Here is a 21521-nt window from a genome sequence, read left to right on the forward strand (position 1 = left end):
CCCTGGAAAGGCAAGAAGAGATCAGGCTATAAAGAGCTTTAAAACCTCTGGATGCTGAAGGTCATAGAGAACCACAGGAGTTCAATGAATGGGGGAGTGGGGGAGAAGAGGGAAGGGATGCTATGATTATACAACACCTGCAACTTTAGGAAGATTAATTTGAAAGCCTGAGGATGAACAGAAGAAATGAATTCTCTCATCTTTTCTTTAGGGCCAAGCATGGTCATTCTAATTACAAAGCATTTATGAGGGACTTTTTTATTCTTTCCATTTACATTACTGTAAACCAACTTTAAACATAGCAGGCTATATTTTCAGGGGGAAAAGTAGCATATAAAAAATGGGTTGGTGATATTCCCATTGCCAGCACCCACCATCCCAGTCTCCTGTCTTTTATCATACCTTCATTTGAATAAACATTTCACCAACATTGAAGGAAAAGAATCTTCCAGTGAAAAGAACATTTAGGTGTCTTCAAACAGAAGGAACATATTTTTTCCTAATGTAGTCAGAGGCCTCGGCTTTTAAGTCAGTGGCCAAGATTTACTACTTTTTCAGCCTTGCCCCTGTTTCTAGGCTGCTTTATGCAAAAGATTTATTTGGAATGGATTGCATCTTCTAAGCACAGTCATACAACCAGCACTTCAACTCCACCCATCAAAAATAAATAAATGAATAAGCTACAAATATAAAAGTCAAGAAAGAATGCACCATCCTTCCAACTCCCTTGGAAGCTTTCACTCCTTGTTTTTCAGATAGCCTAGCAGGAAAAGATGACTAAAACTAACAAGTCGGGCTGACACCTCTAACTATTGGTTTCACTGAATGAAGCAAAATGCAAAGCAGGAGTTTTTAGAAGAACTTCCTTTCCCTGTTTTAAGTAAGAAATCATGAGGCACATTTTCCCTTGCATCACCCTCTTGCTACAATATGAAATGAACTGGTCAGTCAACAAGCATTTATTAAGCACTTTCATAGACCAAGCATGCTCTAAATGTTGATGGAATAGAGACAGAGGGGTATGAAAATAAAAAGGATGTTACCAATTGAATAATAATAGAATAATTTAGGCATAGTGGAAGAGCTGGCATTTGAAACTAGGTCCTCTGGACAATTCTAGAGTTAGCAAAGTATTCCACACCCCCACCCATCAATCCCAACTCCTCTCACTATATAAAAAACAAGAAAACTCAAATAAGAAGCAATGGGGAAAATATAGTAAAGTACTTCGCAAACCTTAAAGCAATCTATAAATGCTACTATTGTTGTTGCTATTAAAGTGAGGAGAAATAATTTGTCAAGGCCATATTAGAATACAAGTTTCCTGACTTCCAATACTATGCTTCACTACACAGTTTGGTTTATTCAATTATTTATTCAAGTACTTTTTTTTTTTTCTGAGACAATTGGGATTAAGTGACTCGCTCAGGGTCATACAGCCAGGAAGTGTCTGAGGGCAGAATTGAACTCAGGTCCTGCTGAGTGCTCTATCCACTGCACCACCTAGCTGCCCTATTCAATCACTTATTAAGCAGCTACTGTCTGCAGAACGTAGTACAAAGCACAGAAAAAAGATATAAAAGTTTAGACAAAACATCACATTTGCTGTCACAGAGCTATTAGGGGGATAAGTCATATACATAATTATATATCAATATATATTAAATATACTAGAGAGTTGCAAGATAAAAGTATGATAAAAGATTTAGATCTGGAATAGGACACTACAGGTTATCTAGCCTAACTCCTTCCTACACTTTACAGATAAGGAATCTGAACCTCAAAAGGACTGACTTGCTTAAGGTCATACAGAGAATAAAGTGAAGAGCTGGGACTTGAATAAAGTCCCAGATTTAGAACTCAGGTTCTAAATCTCTGGGGCCAATGATATAGTATAGCCACTGTAGATACTTAGGAGCTGAGAAGGAAAGTCCTTACCACTAGGTGAGAAATTAGAAAAAATTTCATGGGAGGGTAGCATCTGAGTTGGGCTTTAAAGGATGGGGAAGAATTTTAGAGGTCAATATGGGGAGGAAGGACAGTATGAGCTAAAGAACAGAGTCAGAAAAGCAGAGCTACCAAAGAGTAGTCCTTGGCTGAAGCACCATACGACTCTTTAAGCAGGATGATACTAGAGTTCAGAAAGCCTTGAATGACAAGAAAAAGAGCTTGACCTTTCCTGAGGTAATAGACATTTTTTAACAAAAATATATGATAAGATCTATGCATAGAAATTATTTTGGTCACAATATGACAAATTTTGTAACTTTTAATTATATTGTCCTTTAAAATTTCCTCAAAACCTTATAAAATAGTTAATAAAAGTACTAATAATCTAAATCATGCAGTCATAAGAAGCTGAATTCAAATATTAAGAAACTATGAAATAGGTGCTATCATCCTCATTCTTCAAATTGGGAAACTAAACCACAAGGAGATTAAATGACTTGCTCAGGATCACACAGCTACCAAGTATCTGAGATAGGATTTGAACTCAGGCATTCCTGACTCCAGGTCCAACATTCATACTAATAGAGAATGGCTTCCAAATACAAGTTTCTAATATTCACATGCCTGAAATAATTCTGGAAGTTACCTTTCAACCTCTCAATCTAATAACCACAATTTTTTTTCCAAGTTTTCCGTGCATTTCCCATTTCACAATTTTATTTTTTAATTTTTTTCATTTTTCATTTTAAATATTTTTATTATTATATTTTATATCATATCATAATAGTATATAATATAACTATTTTAAATATTTTTATTTATTTTTAAATTTTATTTCACTTTTTTCCTTCAAGTCCCTGTTAATGGTTGGAAATTGTTTTTTTGGTTCAAATGGATACTGAGTCAATATATTCCAGATCAGGTTTAGATATTACCTAAAATGATTCATTCATACTCTTCCCCTCTCCCCATTTTATCCATGAGAAGACTGAAGCCCACAAATAATTTGTTCAGGGTCACGCACATGACGCAGTAGCAGATTTAACACTAAAACCCAGGTTGATCTCCAGATTCCCAGAGCAATATCCTTTTTGCCAAGTTATGCTTAAGGCTAATTGAAATCTAATTACACCAAACATTCATTTGGATATTATATTTGCTGATGGACAGGATAATCTGAGTTTGGAAGGCTAGTATGTTCATGATAGTTTATTTTCTCCTCTTTATCAATCCATCAAATAAGCATTGCGCTTGGCCCTGGAACTATAAAAACAGAAATGCTGAAGTACCCAAACTCAGAGACTCATTCTCTATTGGGAGAGACAATATGGTTATGCATAAACATTCATGAAATAAATACAAGATAATTTGGAGCAAGAGGTTCTAAAACAGCTGAAGGGAAAAGGAATGGCTTCACATAGGAGATAAACTTTGAGATGAGCATTGAAGGGAACTAAGGATTCTAAGAGTTAAAGTGGGAATGTGTTCTAGGTATGAAAGATAGCCTAAACAAATACACAGAAATGGGAAATGTCAAGTTATATGTGAGAAAGAGCAAGACAGCTAGTCTGGCTGGACCATGTAGGATGCTGTATATCCTCTGAAAGATAGATTAAAGACAGGTGGTAAAGATATTTAAATGCCAAAGAGAGAAGTCTGTGTTTGATTCTATGGCAAACAGCCACTGGAATTAACTGAACAAGGAAATGACATAATCAGATACATGCTTTGATAAAAATCATTTAGAGGTCCTACATGTGCAATTTAGCTGAGTCCTACCAAGTAGGCTGTGGTGCTTAGACAATGGTACATAGTTTTTCTGAACAGAAAAACTTATTAATGCTTTTTTATATTTAGAAAGCTCTATTTATGTAAGAAAAGTACAATTGAATACCATCATATGATCTATCCTAAAATGAAATCAGGGTTTCTTATCCTTTTTCCACTCTCAACCCTTTTTAACCTGAGTAATTTTTATGCAATCCCACATACAATGGTATACAAAATAGGTACACAAACCAAACATTTATTGATAACAAATAATAAAGAAATTTATTTTAAAACAATTGTTTGGTGTATATATAAGTTTTCCATTTGTTAAATACAAAAGCAAATTTGCATTCTGAGAAGGTGGATGTGCTTGTTTATTTTTACGTAAAAAATAAATCTTGGTAGAATATTTGTTATCTTTTTACTATTGCCAAATTTTTTGTGATTGCCACACTAACTTACATGAATCTATATGGGTCGCAACCCACATTTTAAGACATTTTGGGCTAGATGTGATCCTCTAGAGCTTCCATGATCCTCTAGAGCTATAAATGGCACAGTTTAGAGTACCATTTCTGCATATAAATGCAGAAACCTAGGAACAATATGGTATTCTGATGAATAATCAACAATTACCAAATTCTACTTAAATATTTTTCCTCCATTTTATAGTCTTTTTGATACCAACTCTATCAGTTTAAAGCTGGCTTCAGTAAGAACTTCCTTTCACTCATGACTCCATCTTTCCAGGAAGATCTGAACCATTGAAAGGGAACTGTAACTCTTAAATGACCTAGGGACAAGTTTCCTGACAATCTCACTTACCAGGAAGGGTGTGCAAACCCAGGTGAAGGTCCCCACAGCTGCCAAATAAGCAGATTTCTTAAGCACCTTCAGCTCCTCCTGTCTGATCTCCAACACTTTCTCCTTGAAAGCCAACTCCCAGGCATACAGCTTCAGGACTTTGATTCCATTGAGAATTTCATTCATCAACTTGATTCGATTGTCTTTACTCTTCATGTGGGCCACCTTTAAGAAAAAAGCCAATTGAAAATTAAGTGGAGGCCTTCCATATGTGAATTCGTGAGTACACTGGATTTGTCAACTACAGAATTACTCTTATCGCTTATTACTGTAATGTTTTCTAAAAGCATTGTAGAGAAAAGATTGCACCAAGATTCAAGATAATTCCAGTAGACTTGTGATGGAAAGTTCCATCCAACATCCAGAACTATGGAGATTGAATGTGGATAAATGCATAGTATTTTCACCTTGTTGCTTGTTTGATCATTTCTTTTTTTTCCCTTGTGCCTTTTTCCCCTTTTGATCTGATTTTTCTTGCACATCATGACAAATATGGAAATATGTTTAGAATAAGTGTACATGTTTAATCTATATTGCATTGCTTGTTATCTTGGCGGGGGGAGGAAGAAAAATTTGGAACATAAAGTTCTGCAAAGGTCAATGTTGAAAACGATCTTTGAATGTATTGGAAAAAATAAAATACTATTCTAAAAAAAGAAAACATAAAAACCATATCATTTACTTATAAAGAAAATTTTATTTTTCCCAAAAAAAAGCTATTAAAAGATTCCATTTTTCTCTCCAAATCACCTACCAAATCATTTTAATTTTGTTACACAAATCAACTTCAAGGCAGCTACTAAATTTACACAAAAGACAGAGTCAACAGAGGACTTGTTGAGTCATAGGGAACTGGGATTCCAATTTGTATATCATCTCCTAATTTTTTCACTGCCCAGAATGCAGTGTCCTGAAAAGCTCAGTTGATGGACTTTTGTCAACAGATGCAGGTTGGACAAAAAAGAAAAAAGGAAGAGTATACAGTAAGAGGAGGAAGAGGAGGAGGAGGAGGAGGAGAAGAAGAATAAGAAAGCTTGGGTTAGATCTGAACGAGGTGAGATATTTTGGGCAAATACTGATGCCGAGTGACCCATCATTCTCATCTCTTAATTTCCCCAGTCCTTCATCTTTTTCTCCATCTCTCTATTTCCTTCGGCTGTTTTTTTCCTCTCTGTTCACTCTTTTCTTCTTTCCCCCTAATCACTGTATTAGAAGAAAAGGGATGTTGACCATGGAAAGGAGTGGAGAATGAGAGTGAATGGTCATCACAATTGGAATTGTAATTTTTTTCCCTTCCAAGGCCCATTTATTGAAGGAAGACATTAATATCTCCAGAATACAGATAATCTTTAACTTATACTTGAGAGCTGCTCTGATGGTCTTTTAAGAACTTCAAATTAACAAGATTTATTTATGAAATTCTGACAAATTAAAGAGAAAATCCTATACTGCAGAAATCTAGAAGAAGAACCCAAAGTCTCCCTCTCTAGCCCTTTACCTCATTCAATTTTCTGTACTTTTACTGATCTTTAAAGGTAGATTTAATTCCATTGGCATCTAGTTTGCAAGGGAGCTACTGGTGACAAGCTTGAATAAAGAATAATGGACATGATTGATGCTTTGAACCTAAGCTGTGAGACTTTGAAAGCATAAGACTCACACAGCCCAGCCAAAAGCCATACTTTTCTCCTTAATGAGATCCCATTTATCATAGATGGGACTTCTCCACTGCAAGCTCCATTGGCAGGCTGCGTATTTGTCTCTCCAGAGGCCAAAGGGGAAAATGTGAATTACAGACAAAAAAGGCAAAGCATTTAGAGTTTCTGCTGGGGGACAAAGGTGGCACCCTTTCTTTTAAGCAAAGTCAAAGCCACATAATTGGGATGAGGTCTATTTAAGAAAAAGATAAATTTAAGGAAATCTGCTCATTAAAGACAGACTGGGAAGCAAGTCAATTTCAAGACCCACCCCCAATCAGAGAAGGCAATGTCTTAAAAGCATGTCATTATGTTCCATAAAGGCTGGGCCCTGGAACTCATCTAAGAGATTCCATGGTCATGATTTCTAAAAAGCATTGCCAAGTTCTCACATTTTAAATTCCATAAGCAACCTAGAATCTGTTCCATACTCCTTCAAGCACTTGTTCTAATTCAGTAATAGGATTTTTATCTGAGTAAATTTGGCAGAGGAGGAGAACAGTACCAAGCCCAGCCTGGGACTCTCAGCAGGCCTTACCTGGTAAGTTTTGGTCTTCATGGCCATCACAGCATTGAGGGGAACCATGAGGATCATGACAGCCACTCCAGCTAACACAGAAGGCCCTAAATTCTAAGGGGGAAGAAAAGAAGAATTAAGAAGAAACAACTGCCCTTGAAGAATCCTGCCTATAAAAGGGAAGTTCTTTGAAATGGCAAATGAGCAATAAAATCCAATAATTTAAAATAGCTCTACAAGAACAGACAAGAATTAACACTTCCCAGTGCATCATCTGCTACAAATACATACCCTAGGCAAAGGTGTCATTATTCAAAATATGCTCAGTAACTCCTCTAGCCACTACCTTTAAAGACTGAGATATATTCTTTTTTTTTTTTTTTTGAAGGGGAGAGAGAATGTTTTTGAAAACAATTGATTCCTTGAGGGCAAAATTAATTTGGAGAACAGAATAATTAAATAAATAAAGCATCCCATGTTTAGAGGGATAAATGAGGTGAAAGAGCAAGTCAAAGTATTAATGTAGTCCAAATAATAGAACGCCAATCCAAATACGAAGAATAACTATCAAAGTAAAAAGTCTTTTTTTCAGACGGCTTGTGGGTCTGGGAACTGGTTTCAAAAGTGGTTTGGGCAATAGCAGCAACACTGGGCCAAGTCAACAGGGCAACTGACTACACTCACTTAGATGTCTAAGTCTGATTTGTTTGCTAAACATCCAGTTTCAGTCTCCATCTTTTGTGGTCACACCTCATCTCTTGTCATCTTTCCCTCTCTCTGTGGATACATTAAAAGTCAGAATACTTATACAAGATAAATCAAGCAGGGACTTTTAAAATAAACTTAGCAAAAGAACATGCCCCCAGACAAGGTAATGATCAGATCTTCAATGAGGAGGAATAAAACAACCAAAACTAGCAAATTGTCACAAGAACTCACCTTTCCCCCAAAAAAAAATATAGAGAAGAAGAACAACAAAAAAGATTAGTAACCTGATTATAAATCTTATTTGTTACAAGAGAGGAGTTTTCTTTCTTTTTTTTTTTTTGAGGGAGGGGTAGAAGGGATAATGATAGTGATACTTTAAAAAGTGGAAGAAAAAAGTGTTAATGAATAATAAGAAAAAATTAAACAGAAAAAAGCATAAGGAGGTTCAGAGGGAGACAAAAAAAGTGGGGTGGTTTTAGAATTACCACATTCAATTTGAATCTTACCTTCCCACCCCCCTCACCCAAAAGCCCTACCCCAAGCTATATACAGTAAGGAAGAAAATCAAGTTGGACCTAACAAAAGTTCACTGTTTCACATAATATCCCCTTTCTGTTTTTCATTACACAATGAAATAAATGTACATGCTATTGTTGTTATTTTTTTTTTTTTATTTAATAGCCTTTTATTTACAGGATATATACATGGGTAACTTTACAGCATTAACAATTGCCAAACCTCTTGTTCCAATTTTTCACCTCTTACCCCCCCCACCCCCTCCCCTAAATGGCAGGATGACCAGTAGATGTTAAATATATTAAAATATAACTTAGATACACAATAAGTATACATGACCAAAACATTATTTTGCTGTACAAAAAGAATCAGACTCTGAATTATTGTACAATTAGCTTGTGAAGGAAATCAAAAATGCAGGTGTGCATAAATATAGGGATTGGGAATTCAATGTAATGGTTTTTAGTCATCTCCCAGAGTTCTTTTTCTGGGTATCATGCTATTGTTGTTAAAGTCCAGAATAAAAAAATAAAATTTAAAAAGAAATGAATTTAATTTTTAAAAAGCCTAAACTAGAAATAATGAATGAAGAAACCTAGAAAATAATATATACAATGACTACAACATAAATGGAAAGAGAAAGAAGAGCAAAACAATAGAAACTGAATGTTATGAAATAATGACCCACTTTGGTCCTAAAGAAGATATAGAAAGCAGCTCCCTACCTTCTTTGCAGAAGTAGAAAACTATGTTAGGGTACCATTACATATAACATTGGACTTAGTTGTCATGTTGGTTAATATAATATGGCTGGATTGATTTTTTTTCCTCTTTTTTCTTTGTCAAATCCTACCTCTGATGATCACCAGGTAAGTGAGACAAGTCACTTAACCTTTATAAGTTTGTTTCCTTGTCTGTAATAATATGCAAAATACTTAACACCTAGATTCAAAGGAGATTATGCACACTTAGCATATACAATTCAATACAAATGCCAGTTACCATACTGATGAAGTAAAGAAGGATGGAAATATATACTATTTCACCATTCTAATATTTGAAAGGGACAGCAAAGAAACCTCACAATGCCCCCACACTCAAGTTACTACTTCTATTGAACACAATCATATGAGCAAAACAATAAAGGAAAAGCAACAAATACATACCAGCCATAGCAGGTAGAGAGCCAGGATGACCTGCAGTGGGGCTGACCAGATCATGTTAATGTAGGTGGCCAAGTCCATGAATCTCTGGGCATCTACAGACATGAGATTCACTATTTCCCCAACTGTGGAAGACTTTCGGGCAGAATTTGTAATCACCAGGGCCTAAGAGAAAAAAGCAGAAGATAGAATGACAGGGTATACCAGACCAAAGATTAGTCCAGTTTGCACAAACTACAGCTTCTCTAAAGATAGATCTACCTAGTAATAAAATTAAAAAAAGAAAAAAGACAATTCGGGGCATTTTGCCAAACTATCACCTGAATTAATAAAGTGCCGTTCTCTTCACCCCTGAACAGTTGGTAACTTCCAATCTTCCTAGCATCCCAACAGGCAGCCCACAGGGTCTTTGCAATGGAAAGGACTCTAGAGGTTCACACTCTGCCGCCATCACTATCACCCCATCTCCCAATGTAAAAAGACTCTCTACAACATTCAGAAGGAACTAGTTTTATACAGGTTTCAAAGTAGGAAAAGAAGGACTCAAGAGGATACACAAAAAGAGTAGCCACAATACATCAATTGTTATACAGCTCAAAGAAAAAATAATCTACTTAATGTTGCTCTAAGCTTAAATGAAATGGCTAATGCCATATGCATTAAAGTAATGGGAAAAACTATTAGCTAAACTCAGACCTACACAAATCAATTTACTATTCCTTTCAAGAAATGCTGCTGTCTATTATTTTTTTAAAAAAACTATATGTTAAAAGCTCATACATTCTACATGCTAATGTAGGAAATCACGTTCTCTATTAGGCACAACTCTTTACCATTCCATAACTTAACATTAATCAATCTTCATCTTAATAACTCCAGAAACTGAATTTAAAATCTATCCCTCGAACAAAGTAGAAAATAGGTAGGTTAGAAAATAGGTTATAAAGAATGATATAGGAGAAAGAAGATATCTGAAATGGAAGTCATATAAAAGCAAAATACATCCAGTTTTTTTTTTTTGAAATGACATTTAAAAAGTCTAACGTTATATTACAACAGTCCACATCTATAGACTTCAATCTCTAGAAAGGGGCAGAGGAATCCCCTCCTATCCCTTTTTTGGGAACAAGGATTTCACAACCCCAGTTTCGATTACTTTGGGGTAGATGCTCTTCTCATTTACAGTTACAGTGATAGTCTATGTTTCTTTATATTCATCATTGTAAATGTTTCTTACAGCACAATGATATTCCATTTATTTAACTATCCCCCAGTCAATAGGCATCTACTATGTTTTCAATCTTTTATTATCATGAAAAGTGCTGCTAAAAATATTTTGGTGTGCCTTTCTTTTCCTCAATGACTATCTTAGATCTAGCAGGGGAAACATTTTAGTCCCTTTATTTGACTAATTCCTAACTGCTTTCCAGAATACCTATAACCATTCATGGCTCTACCTACATTTTGGTGAGCATGTCTTTCCACAATCTCTCCTAACTTTCCCCCCCACTTTTTTCCTTTTTCTTTATTAAAAAAGTTGTAATGTGGGAAGTGGAAGAGGGGAAGAGATACAGGAGACAACCTATGAGATATAAAAACAGAAAATATCAATAAAAATCTATTAAAATATATAAGCAAAATAAAGGTCCCTGTCCAAGAGCTCACTGAAGCATGATTGTAGATTCTGCAGCTCAGAGTCAAGAGGACAAGAAAGTGAAGATCCGAAAGATAATTTGCTAATCTGTATGTCAAGAAATTTTAAATTTAATTCACCTTACGATAGATGGCCCCGATAACAGCAGTTTTGATTCTCATTCCACTCACAAAGCAGATATGGAAGTACTGGTGCAGGACGAGGGTTTGTAGGCAGGCACTCACAAAGAGAAGTGCTGTATACAGATAACCTTGCCAACTAGGGGCCTGCTTGTCATTCACAAAATTGATGAGCAATCTGTAAAGGAATGAAGAAAGCCCATTAACTCCAGGCTGAAGAGGCAACAAAACTCATGCCCTCCATTCAAAATGCAGAAAATGCTGATAAGCAACTTACACAAATGCTTATTTTATTTAAAGATAAAAAATAAAATAAAACTTGGGAGGGAAGGTGAAGTACAGAAGTGGGGAAGTAACAGACTATGTAGTGTTAAGTGCCAAAATCTTGGCAAAATTCAGGGGGACAATTCAGAAAAGCTCTGTCTCAAGCCTATCTGGTTATCCCATTTTCTAATCTCCAAGATCACAGGAACACAGGTCTTGGAGACAAAGAGTTACACAGGAAAGGATAAAAGAGTCTAGAGTCAGGAGAGCTCTTAAGAGATTCTCTGGTTGAGTGCCTCATTTTACTGATGAAAAAATTGATGGCCAGAAGGGTCAAAGTAACTTGCCAAAGTAATGTGGCAAATTAGAAGAACCATGATTTAAATGTAGATCCTCTGACTCTAAAATTCAGTTGTTGTTTTTTTTAAAGTTTTGAATAAAGTTGTTTTATTTCTAGGAGCTTTGCTAACTGAGATATCCTACCCAGAAATTATGGATCTGAGTTATTTTATAAAAGTATATATATATTCTGTTTAGTTAACTGTAACAGTGTTATGATAATATGAATGATGAAAAACAAACAAAAATCAACTCAAAAATCAATATTGAATAGTGTATTTAAGAAAATAAATCAAATTACCCATATTCAAATTAAGTTTAGGTACTAAGGTTAGGGACTCTCCATAGACTCAGAAACCTGAAGAACATAAGTCTTTATCCAACAAAAGCAAGAGTCCTTCTTTTTCTTATTACAATAAATTCAAAAGGAGAAATCAGTCCCTGTTGAAATGAGGGATTAATAACCCTTGAAAACTCTAATACTAAAGCATGTCATGTGTTCTTTGTTTTAACTCTTGAGAACCTTTAATCTAGCTGAAATGTACATTTAAAATGTTATTAATGATTTACATGGCAGATCCAATGGAGATAACAAAAAACTATGTATGAAAAAAAATTATTTCTATTACAATCCACTAATTTGCTTTTTTTTTTTTTTTTTTAACTTTATGATCATCAGTGTTCTTTCTACCATTCTATCTCCATGTCTAGTGCTTAGGATAATACCTGGCATGTAGAAGGCACTTAAGAAATGTTTAGTGATTGACTGATGCCTTGGAGTGTCCCAAGATGCTAAATCTCAAGTCCAGGAAGGACGAAAATAATAAGTACAGCTTGTCCAAGAGTTTTATAAGGCTTCTGAACACTAATGTGAGCAGGAGACTTCTTTCTTAACATGTGGTCAATAAGGGCTAAAAATGTAGGCTAGACTCATTGAAGTTTTTAAAAATAAAATTTCATATTTTAGTGTTACTTTCATTTATATTCAGTATCACTACCTTCCCAATCCAATGCAATATCATGTATACATTTATTGGGCAATTAAGTGGAAAAATGGATAGAATGCTGGGTCTGGAGTCAGGAAGACATTTACTAGTTGTGTGACCTTGGGAAAATCATTGCTTGCCTCAGTTTCCTCATCTATAAAATGAGTTGGAGAAGGCAATGGCAAACCACTTCAGTATCTCTGCCAAGAAAACTCCAAATGGTGTCACAAAGAGTTGGACATGACTGAACAATCACAAAATATACATTTATGAAGTGTCTGCTAAGTGCAAGGAATGGCTCTAGGCTATAGGGATACAAAGACAAAACTCTCTCCAAAGAGCTTACATCCCACTGGGGGTGATATGTGTAAATTGCTGTTACTACTACTGCTTCTGTAGCAGCTGCTGCTGTTCTGACTGCTGCTACAACTATTATTACTATAATTGTACTTATTAATACTGTTACATATAGTATCAATTGAGATAATCATATGGTTTTTGTTAATTTGGTTATTGATATACTTACTTTAAGATCTCAGGGCCTGCAAACATCATTAGATCATGGAGTGCTTTAAAAAGGAAGCTCATGAGGAAGTAAGGCCCAAAGGTTTTATATAACACCTTAAACAAAGAAGGGTCCCTCTCCCTCTGAGTGGGTTTCACAATTAGGGCTTCAACCTCCTCGTTCACGTCTGCTTTGGAGCCCCCTTTTGATTTTGCTGGATCCTTGGGGGAATACATGATCTTTACAGGTTGCCTAAAAGACAGGAGAGCAACGTAGTTAAAGTAACATGCCCCAATCCCCACTGAGCATTTCCTTCTCTAGTCACAGCAATGTACCCTAGAAATGTACAACAAACACACTCATTTAGGCCCTCACAGCCAACCCCTCATACTGTGATAGCTTTTGGGCTCCTGAATTATAGTTCTCTGAGTCTTTTCAATATATCTTGTGAGCTACCATGAAGTTAATCATCTAAAAATATCTAATTCTTCTACATTACTACCCTACACAAAAATTTTAATGGCTCCCATACATCTATAAGATAAAATTCCACAAATCATACCCAATATTCATCGTTTTATCTCATTAGTATCAAACTCTAATAGATATGAATCTCTATGAGTCATACTGACTTGTAAAATCACAAAATAATTATTAACTATTGTTGCTGAGTCCTTTTAGTTTTACTCTTCACAACCCCATTTGGGCTTTTCATGGCAAAGATACTGAAATGGTTTGTCATTTTCTTCTTTAGCTCATTTTTATAGCTGAGTAACTGAGGCATACAGAGTTAAGTGACTTGCCCAGGATCACACAGCTAGTGTATGAAGTTAGATTTGAATTCATGATGATGAGTCTTCCCAATTCTAAGCCCAGTGATCTATCCCACTGAGCCACCTAGCAGCCTTAACATTATCTATTTTCTATATTGTACTCTGTGTGTGTGATTTTTTTTTTTGTTGAGGCAATTGGGGATAAGTGACTTGCCCAGGGTCACACAACTAGGAAGTATTAAGTGTCTGAGAGAGACCAGATTTGAACTCGGGTCCTCCTGACTTCAGGGCTGGTGTTCTATCCACTGTGCCACCTTATTGCCCCTATATTTTTATATATATTGTTAAAGATTTCCCAATTACATTTTAAACTGAGTTTTGCAGCTGTAAGTTGATACCTATTTTACATATAATCTATTTAACATATAATCAAGTTCGACAACTATTTTATACAATTCAATTGCAGTATCTCTATACAGACATATCTCTGAATATTCAGTGAACACAAACATAACATGCTCTTTCTCAACTCCAGAACTTTCCTTCTATCGCTTGTTACCTAGAATTCCTTTCCCCTGCCCTATCTAGCCAAATTTCACATATCCTTCAAGACCATAAGAAATTTCTTCTTCTCCATCATGCTACCTGCTTAGATTTCCTCTCTTAACCTCCGATTTTTGTCTGTTCTTTAATAAACTATTATACTATCACAGATAATTATTTCACTTTTTCATTATATCTATTCAGCCAAAGTGTACATAGGCATGCGTATATATATATATATATATATATATATATATACACACACACACACACACACACACACAAAAATGTGTGTGCATGTTTTGTGTGTATATACACAATATGCATCTATACACAAGCTATATCTACTAACCTAGTTAAATATTTAAGGCTTTTAAGTATTTGTTTATTTATCGCACTAAATAGTAGTTCATCTTTTCCAATTAGATGCAAAGATAGTTTTCGACATTGGTTTTTGTAAGGTTTTGAGCTCCAGATGTTTCTCCCTCCCCTCCTTCCCTCCCATTTCTTCAAGACAGCAAGCAATATGATATAGGTTATACATATACAATCACGTGAAATGTATTTCCACATCAGTCATATTATGAAAGAAGAATCAGAACATTTAAAAAAAATTTAAGAAAAGAAAAAGAAGAGTCAAAACAAACAGGAACAGCCATGAGAAAGAAACAAGAAAATTTAAAAAGTGAAAATAATGTCCGTTGATCTGTATTCAGTCTCCACAGTTCTTTCTCTAGATGTAGATCACATTTTCCATCACAAGTCCTTTGGAATTGTCTTGGATCATTATATTGCTGAGAAAAGCTAAGTCTATCATGGTTGATCATCAAACAATGTTGCTGTTACTTTGCATAATGTTCTCCTGGTTCTGCTTACTTCACTTGCCATAAGTCAAGTTTTTCCAGGTTTTTCTTAACTCTACCTGTTCATTATTTCTTACAGAAATATTTAATATTTTTTTCTGTTTGAGGAAAGGAAGAAGGGGGCTAAGTGGAGGAAAGGAATGGTGCCTTAATTTATTTTTTTCTATAGCTTTACATTTTTCACTTGCCTAAAAAGTCACTACTAGCAAGAGATGTCATTTATTCTTGGCCTTTTTAACTTATAGGACATGGAAAAATACAAAGCTAGAAGGACTGGATACCAGAAGAAAGAGAGAAGACCCAGGAAGAGAAGACAGGAGAGTAATATAGAGTAAAGAAAATAAAGTGTGGTTAAAGGAATCTGTTAAGACTGAATCAAAGAAAAGAAGAATCTAGATAGAAGTGATTTTATAGAAAAGAGAAGATAACAGGATAACAAGGTTCTGGGCAAGAGCAAAGCAGAATGTAAAAGGGCAGAAAGCGGACTAGGTTGTGCAGGCACAAAGATACCACGAGCCAAGGCAAGAACCCATTGGCTTTAACAGCTTTCTAAGAGGGAATAGAATCTTGGGAAGTTATAATTTCACTATTATTCTGGAGTGTATTTTAGTTGTCATGGCTAAAGAGAGAATTTCTTTCCTAAGAAATTGGATGATTTATCTGTTAAGAAGAAAAAATGTGAAGAAATATTTCATGAGAAGGCAGAATTTAACTCTTTTTTCAGGGGAAAAAGCATGAAGAAAATTCTTGAAAAAAGACTTAAACTGGCATCTGCAAGTTGCATAGTGGGTATTTCCAAAGTTAATCATTAGTAGTACCTGATTGTATGACCTTTTTCACAATTGGTATACTGTAAATAGTCATTTGTCCGTTTTTGTTGCTAAAATACAAAGCCAATAACCTTGAGGCTTACTTAAGCTTAGCAGATTAGGTACGAAAAAAAGGGTTATTTAGAAATGAACAAAAGTATATAGAAATAAAGGTTTCTCTGGGTTACTGAATAAAGAATATTTAATAAACTAGAGAGAGGACTCTCAGCTAACTGCTTAATGAGACCCTCCAAGTTTGGTCATTTATGAGTAAATAGTAGAATATATCTCTTGATTGCCTTGGAAACTGTTGAGAATTAATAAGGTAAGAAGTCTGTTGCACAATTATAAAGATCAAGAATGACTTGAAAGAACTGATATAATAAGATATTCCCAATCCATCCCTTAAAAGTATTGCACACTGCACATGTTTTTGGACATTTTCATGCCCTAATCACAGTTGTACTGATTGTCTATCTTCCTTTCTTTCTCTCTTAATTTACATGGGATGGATCTGTGGAAGGAGGGGAAGAAGGGATATTAGAGAAAACTATGATGATGTAAAAAACTAAAGACATCATCAATGAACTTACTTTTAAAATATTATAATTACCAACTATGACTTGATTCCTAGCAGGTTGTATTCTCATTTTTATTCATGTTGTTCAAATATGACATAATTTTAAAAATTTTACTATAACTAATAATATTCTGTAGAAAAATTTACCCCCAAAATAAGGCAACAAGTCAAATCAGGGTAAAGATCATGGTTTAGAAAGAGGTTTATATTCCTAAAACTCGCTAAACTGAAAAAAGCAAGTATCTGTTTGTTATATTTATATAATCTTGATTTTGCTATAAGAAAATAAATAGTATTTAGCTGTTCTGAGGAGCACTTCTCATTTTCAAGTACTTTGTGACTCCTGTTCCTGATCCCCAATAGCAGCATAAAAAGGAAAAACAAAGTTACATGATCTGTTTCACTTTATAGAACAGGAATGATTGTACCATATATACAGCAATTAGAATATACCAAGGTAGTAACTGTCCCTGCATCCCTTTATTAAGAAAGGTCCAGAATACAATAAAACTGAGGAATTCTAGAACCAGGCAAGGTTCTCTTGATTTTTCTGATGTTAATCCTGGGAACTTGGCTCTCTCCAGGTCTAGTTTAGTCCTGTGGGGATAAAGACCTATTTACCACAGTGATGGAATTGTGGCCAGAAAATTTACCCTACCGAGAGCACATTCAAGTGTAATTCATCCTTAACAAAATATACCCAAGACTAGGCAAATTCTGGTTTCAACAAAGATAATCCATACTTCCCCTTCTCAAAATCAGGAATATGATTAGGTATCTATGAACACAGCCAATCATACAACCACAAATGCACTTTTCCTAGCATAATAATAGAATGTTCATACCAACCAAGCAAGGCACAGAAACCCCACTCTCCCTACAATCAACAATGCCTTCCAAATATGATTTCCTCTTACTTACAAAGAGGATGTTACTGATATTATAGCAGCTGATCTTGTACTTGGTTGTTTTCCCAGTAACAGCAGTAAGAGCTGAATGAATTTATTGATGTCTTTTTGCCTGGATCCCTTATGACAGAAAGTGTGAATTACATGCCAAGGATTTGGAAGGCTGAGGAGAGCTTTCCATATATATATTTATTTATTTATTTATTTATTTCTATGGAGATGGAATTCACAATCTTGGCTTAATTAGTTAACCAGTAGTTCTCAAAATGTGGTGCTTGGATTCCTGGGGGTCTCTAGAGAACCATTCAGGTGATACATGATATCAAAACTATTTTCATTCTTAGTACTAAGATGTCTATTAAAATACTGTCTATTGCCTATTAAATAAGCAATTTTAAAGTATTGCATATTTAAAAAACTGCTTTCTTTTCCAACTGCATACTTCTGTGAGGCCAGGCATTCTTCACTTTTTTAACCTAAACAACTTTTTGCAACAGATTGAATGCAGAAACAGGTATGAGAATAAAGCTGCCTTCTATTATGCCAAATTATAACTTTGTAAAACAACATCATTCTAATTTTTTTTGTTTTAGAAAATAATTTTTCATAAAAATGTTATTTATGTTAATAGGAAGTAGAATTTTTCAATGAAGTGACAAATTTTTAAAAGAATTTTTAGTTTCTAGTAGAGTAAATACTAATAACTATGGTTGACACAAACTAAAGCTCTTTGGGGTCCTCAAAAATTTTTAAGAGTGAAAAGAGGTCCTAATGTCAAAAAATCAGAGAACTACTACCTTATATTAATGACCTAAACAATTAAAACTCTGGCATTATTGACACCTTAATTAACAATGGGAAAAACTCCAAATTTATATACCACAGCCCTTCCTAGGAAAAACTACTCTATATTCATTAGTCTAAAACCTAGATCATCATCCCAAAAGCCTACATATCATCTGTGGTATTCACACTTACTTTTTTGACTTAGCACATTCTTTCTTCCAGTTTTTCACCAGAACAGGCACTACCTGTTCAGAAGTGTCTTCTGGGTTTAGGGACCATAAATCTGTAGCCTCCAGAGGACATTTATATCCCTGGACCATCAACCTAAATTTGAAACAGAGAAACTGTGTGAGAGAGCAAGTATATCTGCATATTAATACCAGGAAATATATTACTAATGAAGAAGCTGTTATTTTGAATCATTCTAATGACAAAAACAAACAAACAAACAAACAAACAAACAGGATAAACCTTGAAAAATTGTTCTGTAGAATAAAGATGTGAAAGATGTGGCCTATGGGCCATATAAAGGACACAACATTTCTGAATGTGCTCTGAACCAGATTAAAATGAAATTGGGGCATATCTAATATGGAAATATATTTTGTATGACTTCATATGTACATTAAGTTTCATGTCTTGTCTTTTCAATGGATGGGAGAGAGTTTGAAACTGAAAATAAAAATTAACCTTAAAAAGTGTAACTGGGAAATAATTGATAAAATAAATTTAAAATATAATAAAATAAAGAATATTACATTTTAAAACTAAATCAATATGAGACCCAAAAGGAGACTTTAATGGCACCAGTTTCTATTTTAGTTTGACAGTACTAATGTAAAGAAAATAACTTCAAATGACCCAGTCTTTCCTTACAAAGCGAGTTAAAGTATTTTTTATTTTTATAACTTTCAACTTGAGAAAGGAGTACCTTTGTAGGTTTTTGGCATGGGAAGTAACACCATCCCCTTTTTATAGATGGGCAAACTGAGTGAGGTACCAATTCATTCATGATCACACAGCTTCTACCGGCCACAGTACCTCTACACAAGCAGAGGAGACAGCCCAATTTGTGAGTTCAATCAGCTCAGAAAAAAACAGATAGGAATTAGAGTTCAGTGTCCTTACCCAGTAATCCACCAGAAAGTGATTCTAGAAAGGAAGGAAGCACCAGACTCCGGACAGGGATTCTATCAGAAAAAAAAAAGAAATGGGGCGGGGGTGGGGGTGGAATAGAATAATTAAATCACATACACTAGGGCTATTAAAGTAGTAACTGACACCTTATCCTGCTGCTTTTGTGACATTCAATCACTTCAACACATCCAATCTGACATCAAAAATTATATTCTCTCTCCTGAATTACAATAATTTTAAAAAACAATAAATAAAGACATTTCTTTTCAGCCTTTTCAAAGAGGAGCCCATAACAGTTTCATAAAAGACCCAAATCACATCATTAATAAGTATTATTTTCTAGGTTCAAATACACAGAGCAGTTCGCCTGCCCCCAGCACCTTTTAATGTTGAATTCTGGAATCTAAGCTAGTACACAGTCATAAAAGATCTTTAACAAAGTACAAATTAAAAGACACTTTATAAGTGAGTATAAGCCAACTTTTAACTGTTCACTTTCTGATTATGTATGAAAAATGTTTCATTACAGTCTGGCTTCCCTAAGATAACTACACCTTCCTGTTTCCTATAGTGCCATGTTCAATAATAGGTGGGTACATAATAAGTTGATTGCAAATTAATAATTATCAACATAAACCAAACAATCAGAAAGGCAAATTTGCTACCATAACAGGAGAGGCAGAACAGATGCTATATTTCTCTTGAATCCATCTCCTCTCTACTCACACACTGTCGCTTGAGTCTAGCACCCTCATCATCTGTCTCCTAGATTATTGCAACCGTCTAACTGGTCTCCCAGCCTCAAGTCTCTCCCTGCTCCAGTGGATTCTACCCATTGGCGACAAAGTATTTTTCTTAAATTAAATTCTGACCCTATGACTTCAATGCTTAGTCAACTCTGGTGCTTACCATTGCCTCTAGGTTAAATATAAACTTCTATTTAGCATTAAAAGCCTTCTACAACCTGGCCCAGGCCAACTGTTCCAGGCTCATAGGACATTTTTTTCCCTCTAGCACCATGGAATCCAAAAAAACTTACCTCTATATTTCTTAAACAAGTCAAGATGCCCCATTTCCCATCCCTCTCCTTTGGCTCTGGCCCTTTCACATGCCTGAGGTATACGCCTCTTTAATCCCCCTACCCCCCACATCCTCACTGATTACCACTCTTCCTTTAATAGACATTTCTAGCACCATCCTCTATGAACACTTCCTGATCCTTCCAATAGCTAAGCTTTCCTCCCAAACTACCTCACATTTAACTACTATGTATGTATTCCTATTTATTAACTTTTTATTTATACAATGAATTTTTATATTTATCTGTACTTATCTCTTCCATTAGGATGTATTATTTGATGAGGGAAATTTTCATTCTTTGCACTTGCATCCCATGTTCCTAACACAGTACTTAACATAGAGAAGGCACTTAATAAATGCTTATTGACTGAATATTTGACACATACAGGATGTCCCAAAAGTCTTAGTGTAGATTTTAGCTATTAAAGCTGCCAACTGCATTAAGACTTTTTGTATGACGGATAGACCCAAACTCTCTAGGTATCAAAAACACACACACACACACACACACACACACACACTCTCTCTCTACACATACATATATGGAGAGGGAGAGTGTTAATACAATTCTTAGGGACTTTTCATTTTAGTCCCTTGGGCTTGTAGATCCCTAGACCTAGTATTTCCAGGATCAAGAAAATATAGGACAAAAAAAAAAAAAAAAAAAAGAAGCAGGGCCAGAAAAGGTAATGTAAAAACAGGTGAAGGATTCCTACCAAATTCTATTTATGACACAAATATGGTGTTGATATCTAAACCAGGAAGGGCCAAAACAGAATGAAAATTATAGACTAATTTTCCTAATGAATACTGATGCAAAAAATTTAAATAAACTATTAGCAAACATATTACAGCAATTAATCACATGGATAAAGTATAATTTAGTGGAATTTATACCAGGAATGCAGGGGTGGTTCAATATTAGGAAAGGAATCCGCATAAATGAGCATATCAATAACAAAATTAACAGATATCAAATGTTTCAAAAGA

General features: G+C 34.9%; 1 protein-coding gene across 1 annotated transcript in view; it reads right to left on the reverse strand.

Moving 5' to 3' along the window:
- Nucleotides 1-21521, reverse strand: part of ABCC1 (ATP binding cassette subfamily C member 1) — a 149313-nt gene that overhangs the window by 50747 nt on the left and 77045 nt on the right. Inside the window, exons 6-12 of the mRNA XM_031944179.1 lie at nucleotides 19443-19504; nucleotides 18507-18638; nucleotides 13074-13304; nucleotides 10959-11136; nucleotides 9189-9350; nucleotides 6820-6912; nucleotides 4546-4749 (exon numbers count right to left, since the gene is read on the reverse strand). Of these exons, the coding sequence (XP_031800039.1) occupies nucleotides 4546-4749; nucleotides 6820-6912; nucleotides 9189-9350; nucleotides 10959-11136; nucleotides 13074-13304; nucleotides 18507-18638; nucleotides 19443-19504 (1062 nt within the window). The remainder of the gene's footprint in view (nucleotides 1-4545; nucleotides 4750-6819; nucleotides 6913-9188; nucleotides 9351-10958; nucleotides 11137-13073; nucleotides 13305-18506; nucleotides 18639-19442; nucleotides 19505-21521) is intronic.

Source organism: Sarcophilus harrisii, chromosome 1 (assembly GCF_902635505.1).
Source record: "Sarcophilus harrisii chromosome 1, mSarHar1.11, whole genome shotgun sequence".
NCBI classification, from domain to species: Eukaryota; Metazoa; Chordata; class Mammalia; order Dasyuromorphia; family Dasyuridae; genus Sarcophilus; species Sarcophilus harrisii.